Source organism: Colias philodice, chromosome 11 (assembly GCF_061535455.1).
Source record: "Colias philodice isolate Cphi_HAF_F1 chromosome 11, ilColPhil1 Martin Lab GWU primary, whole genome shotgun sequence".
NCBI lineage: Eukaryota > Metazoa > Arthropoda > Insecta > Lepidoptera > Pieridae > Colias > Colias philodice.
This window is the reverse complement of record NC_143096.1, coordinates 12,367,926-12,373,925: the sequence shown is the minus strand read 5'-3', so window position 1 is coordinate 12,373,925 and position 6,000 is coordinate 12,367,926. Positions and strand designations below refer to the sequence as shown.

At 32.7% G+C, this 6,000-nt stretch overlaps 1 protein-coding gene across 2 annotated transcripts in view; it reads left to right on the top strand.

Moving 5' to 3' along the window:
- The first annotated feature begins 728 nt into the window (after positions 1-728).
- The window catches only part of LOC149484934 (uncharacterized), a 34,504-nt gene continuing 29,232 nt past the window's right edge, over positions 729-6,000 (top strand). For both annotated transcript variants that reach the window (XM_089701180.1, XM_089701179.1), the window contains exon 1: positions 729-834. In XM_089701180.1, the coding sequence (XP_089557306.1) occupies positions 832-834 (3 nt within the window). In that variant the 5' untranslated portion in view covers positions 729-831. The remainder of the gene's footprint in view (positions 835-6,000) is intronic.

Sequence of the window (6,000 nt, the reverse complement as noted above, 5' to 3'; positions counted from 1 at the left end):
GTATAATATAAATTATGTGTTAAGGCTATGTTTTCGATTGAAGTAATTAGAGTCACTCATGTAGTCAAAAAATTAGTTATAAAAATGTGTGCGTGTACACTAGTACACGCACACATTTTTACACGTGTGTACACTAGTACACACGTAAGAAGTGAAACTTCTTTATGACCTTATTTTTCAAAAAATAATTTACTATATGCAACTTTACAGAAATACGTCGAATCAAAGATGGCGCGTAACGAAAAAATGTCACGCGTAACGAAAAAATGTTACACTAAATTTTTTTCCAACCCCGATAAAGAAGTTTCACTTCAAAATTTAAAAAATGACATAACTTTTCAAGCTATTACTACAGGTATTGGTGCACACTGATTTAAGTATTTGTGAAACATTTATTAAGAACTTTATTGTAATAACCCTGTTTTTCCAGAGGGAGTAAATAATATCTCGTTCTTCACATGAATAGCTTTTTTACTTTAAGTTTAAATATATTTTTCTCCTAATAGAGCAGCTCTACAAGCATACGCTACGAAAACCACCAGCAACTTTAGGGTCGTCTGTTAAAAAGTTTTGTTATTGCTATTTATTACTAATTATATGTTTGATCCTGTCAAAAAATCAGGAACAAATAAACATCGGTCATTAACCTGTAAAATCAGAAGACAACCACAACACCATACAGAAGGACAATACACAAAACGTTCACCATCTCTCTGCGCAAGGATACATAACGTATATATGATAGTGGGGAGGTGCGCGAGCGCAAAGCTTACCGTGTCGCGACGGGATCGAGTCGCGTGTGTGTGATATGCAGTGATTGTGCTGATCAACATGGTGAGTGTAGTGAAATGTAGATGTAAGAATGTATAGAGGGATGATATGTAGATTGTAGATATAGAAATGTATAGACTGGACGCAATTTTTGGATATGGATGTTCAAATGCTAGTGTTCTAGTAGTAGTTTAAAAGAACTACTTTAAGTATACGGAATTATTTTTATCGGAAATCATTTTCGATGGTATGGCAAAACGGAGATGAATTGGATAGAGATGTCAATTTTTTTATACATATTGTAAAATAAGAATTAGGTAAGGGTTGAGAATCTCTTAACGTCCTCAATATGGCTTAAACTAAAATTTAATTAAAATACAAAATAAAATATATGCAAATTGCATCAAAAATACTCACTGTAGCATAACATAATATAAATATTTGTAAGAGATAGTAAAAGTGTTTAAGAGTTAATAATTAACTCTTTACTAACTCTTTACTACTAAGACCTTTTGAGCTGACATACTAACATTACTTGAAATAAATAAATAAATAAATAAATATTATAGGACATTATTACACAAATCGACCTAGTCCCACAGTAAGCTCAATTAAGGCTTGTGTTGTGGGTACTAGGCGACGATAAATATAATAAATACATATATAGATAATAACACCCAGACCCAAGAACAAATAATTGAGTTCATCACACAAATATTTGCTCTGACCGGGGATCGAACCCGGGACCGTCGGCTCAGTAGGCAGTTACTTTACCACTGCGCCAACCGCGTCGTCAAAATAAAATAAAAGACTAATAGTTGAACTTATGTCATCATAATATTGTCTTAAAAAGGCAACTGCATATATTGATACTGTAGGTAATTAAATATAGGAATAATTAGGATAGGTAATAAATTAAATTAACATTCAAAGTATCAAATAACTCGATACCACGTTTGTGCGAAACATCTAACAAAACTTCAGAAAAAGCTTGCTTGATTTATATTTATTGTTTCTTTTATTTTTTAACAGCGGGTAAAGATGCTTTGCGATGGTTATGTAGAGCTGTGTACATCTTTTTAAAAAGAACTGGCTTATGCCAACAATTCAAGCCTCTCTCTGCAACACTGTAGCATTCATGATTCACATGCTAATATATCACGCTGATCTGTGGGGATGTGATACCTTTCTAAGCCAATTAGAACGCTTTGATCTTCTATACTAATATTATAAAGTTGAAGAGTTTGTTTGCACGCTAACTCAAGATCCGATTTAAAAAATTATTTCACTGTTAGATAGTCCATTTAACGAGGAAGGCTATATGCTATATATTATCATCACGCTAAGACCAATAGCAGCGGAGAAATGCGGGTAATACCTACCGAGGGACACAACTAGTTAGCAATAATTTGGAAGCTCTATTTGATTTGCCTTAAATCAAGAACGAATTATCGAATTACATTACATAGATGTCGGTAAATTGTAGAGTCTGACCTTATTTGTTTAATCGCGTAATTTAAGTTCTTTTTCATCTCAGCGCTAATCTTTGGACATAAATAGGAAATAAGAAATGAAGACATTTACCGAATAAAAGAGGACGCAAAGTTAATTCATCGACCGATTATTGATGTATTTTTCACTTAAGAAGAATTGAATGTCACTTTGGAGAGTGCGCTGCGGAATTGCACGACCTAATTCCGCCATCCCCGTTCTTCCATCGTTCGTCGAGGCGCACAGATTCTAGGCATCGCCATAATATGGTTGACGTTCCATGTACCCGGACTAAGCGGTTCGGATCGTCATTCTTTATTCGGACTAGAACATGCTTCCTGAATCTGTGTTCCCCGACGAGTACAATATGGGGGTCTTCAAGAGGAGAGTGAAAAGGTACATTCTAGGGAAGCACGCTCCATCTTAGGCCACATCTCAGCTTACCATCAGGCGAGATCGTGGTCAAGCGCTCCCCTATCGTAGCATAAAAAAAAGAATGTCGCTTTGTGGTAGTAGTTGATGTTTACATTTTTATTAGTTATTATATTTTACATTATTAATTATTATATTTTTATCCTCTACCCGACGGTTGCCTGGAAGAAATGGCTTATAGCCACTGCCGCCCACTGTATGCCGATTGTATCTTTTATTTTGTGTCGTCTTAATCTTGTATTTCCTATACAGTGAAGAATAAATAAATAAATAACTACTGTCTGTGTATTGACGATGTTAATGTTGAAATAACTTTCAATGTATTAACCATCTTATTTAATTTCAAAACGCAGAATGCTCGTAAACAAGAAAATACTAGTTTTATAATTTACAACGCATGATTTATGAAGAAAATACCAGGTTTTGAACCTAGGTCATCGGGTAACATCCTAACGTTCACGAAGTTTTGAAACGTGTTGCCTAGACTCAATCATGTAATTTTTGAGTAAGTTCAAACTATTTGCATGCTATTTTGATAATTACGTAATACAGTAATTGCTCTGCCATGGATTATTATTATTAATAATACATTATTGCGTTGAAAATTTTGTATTTTACAAACTCCAGTTTTCATATGATTTAAAATATCTTTTTACATCAAAAGATTGAAATTTCACTTAAAACTATATATTTTATGATAATCCATACAAATTATTATAAATGCGAAAGAAACTCTGTCTGTCTGTCTGTTACTCAATCACGCCTTAACTACTGAACCAATTTGCATGAAATTTGGTATAGTGATATTTTGATAACCGAGAAAGGACATAGGCTACTTTTTACCCCGGGACATAGGATAGGGTTTATCCCGGAAATCCCACGGGAACGGGTACTATGCGGGCTTTTCTTTGACTGCGCGGGCGAAGCCGCGGGTGGAAAGCTAGTTCTTGATAAAACAACTGCGTTTATATAATAAATAAACAAAAAGTGTAATATAGTTTGATTAATAAGCTAAAAAAACAACCATTGTTATGAAACATCCCAACAGAAAATGATTGCCCTCCTTTTTATAAGACATGAATTTACATAGTAACTGTTCAATGTTTATTTGAACTTAATTTATTCATTAGGTACTATTGAATATTTTTTAACTACATAATATATATTTTTCAATAATTTCGAGAAAAACAAACTGCTGCTAATTACTTTAATTTTATTATTTATTAGCTTATATTAAGTTTTTCATAAGTTAAGCATATGTAATATGTAATTACTACACATAAAAACTATTATAAACGTACATATTTTTATCACTCGAGTTTTTGTGACAGTGTCAAAAGATGCGGGCTATTTGATTTATGCAGTCAACACCACCCATGAATTCTTTATTTTTTTGTTTCTGTAGAAGACAAATATATCCATTACTAGCAGTCCGCCCCGGCTTAGCCCGTGGTACATGTTTACGTTTTCTCTCTATAAGAACCATCCTCGTACTTCAAGGTATATTACAAAAAAGAATTAACGAAATCGGTTCAGCCGTTCTCGAGTTATGCGCTTACCAACACAGTTTTAGATTCATATTTTATATATAGATGTTTTACTTATCCTTTTTCCGAAAGATTGTGTAGCAGAGATAGCTTTTCGTTAGCTCTACGGTCTACCAATTATTCATTTTTGTTTATTTTTCGCAAAACTACAAAATAACAGTACAATACAAACAAAACAAATAACAACAGTCTTCCTTATTAAACAAATAGTTCCAGTTAAAGATCAATGATTCATTATTCTTTAAAGCATTTTGAAATCAATTGTAATTTTTGTGAAACCAAGTTTCAATAAAGCTGATGCCACCTTAACATTTATGAGAATGTTCTTATATAATTTTCTTGTTGAGAAACACGTAATCTCCACTGAAGTTCATTTGTCTTGCGTGTTTGTATGCAATAACTAGCTGGCTTGGTAAACTTTGTTGTAAATAAAAATAGTTTCGAAGCTATACTTTATAACTAGATATACGCCCGCAACTTCGCCTGCTATGTCTAATATTGTATACTAAAACCTTCCTCGAGAAAAAAAACTACATCAAAATCCACTGCGTTATAGTTTTAAAGATCTGTACATACAGACACACAGACGGCTGTTAGCGACTTTATTGAAGTGAAACTTCTTTATCGGGGTTGGAAAAAAATTTAGTGTGACATTTTTTCGTTACGCGCCATCTTGTTTTTATCCCTACCGCCTGATTGACGTATTTCTGTAAAGTTGCATATAGATATAGTAAATTATTTTTTGAAAAATAAGGTCATAAAGAAGTTTCACTTCTTACGTGTGTACTCTAGTACACGCACACTTTTTTTTAACTACGTAGTGTTTATACAGAAAAATTTGTAAAATAGACCGAATTGTTTTTAGGAATTTTATAACAAATATGTATTTCCAATGAGTAATATGGTATACAACATTTGGAATAATAAACATTATTAGTTTATCACATAAGTATGTTATTATTAAATTTACAATATTATATTAGTCCATGATATTATTATTTATTAACATCCATACTAATATTATAAATGCGAAAGTAACTCTGTCCGTCTGTCTGTTACTCAATCACGCCTTAACTACTGAACCAATTTGCATGAAATTTGGTATGGAGATATTTTGATACCCGAGAAAGGACATAGGCTACTTTTTACCCCGGGAAATAGGATAGGTTTTATCCCGGAAATCCCACGGGAACGGGAACTATGCGGATTTTTCTTTGTCTGCGCGGGCGTAGCTGCGGGCGGAAAGCTAGTCTTAAATAAAATAATATCTTTAATTATTATATAGGTATCAGGTTACAAACGTGTTTTGAATTCTGTTGAAGTCTTTGTCTTTTAGTAGTGTATAATTAGAATAAAAACTTGATTCTGGCAATTAATGATTTTGGACTATTTAAAATTTTGCATCCAATAATTTAAGCAGCATAATATCCGGTTCCTTTTACTTTTAAAATAAACCTATTTAAAAGAAAGAGGCTAAGAAATGGTTATTATTATCATAAACAACACATATTAAATGTAGTAAAATAAGAAAGATGGTGTGATGGGACATGGATGGGACATTTCACACGTGTCAAAATGTACATACACTAATTAATGTTTAATATATACATAACGAGAATTCTTAAGCTCTTCAAAAGTACGAAGCGTGAAAATATTCCATAATAAATTGCACGTTAACCCTTAATCGGCCATGACTTCAAACAAGTTTATTTTAATACATCAGTACGGGGTTATATCGAGATTAAACAGTAAAATATTA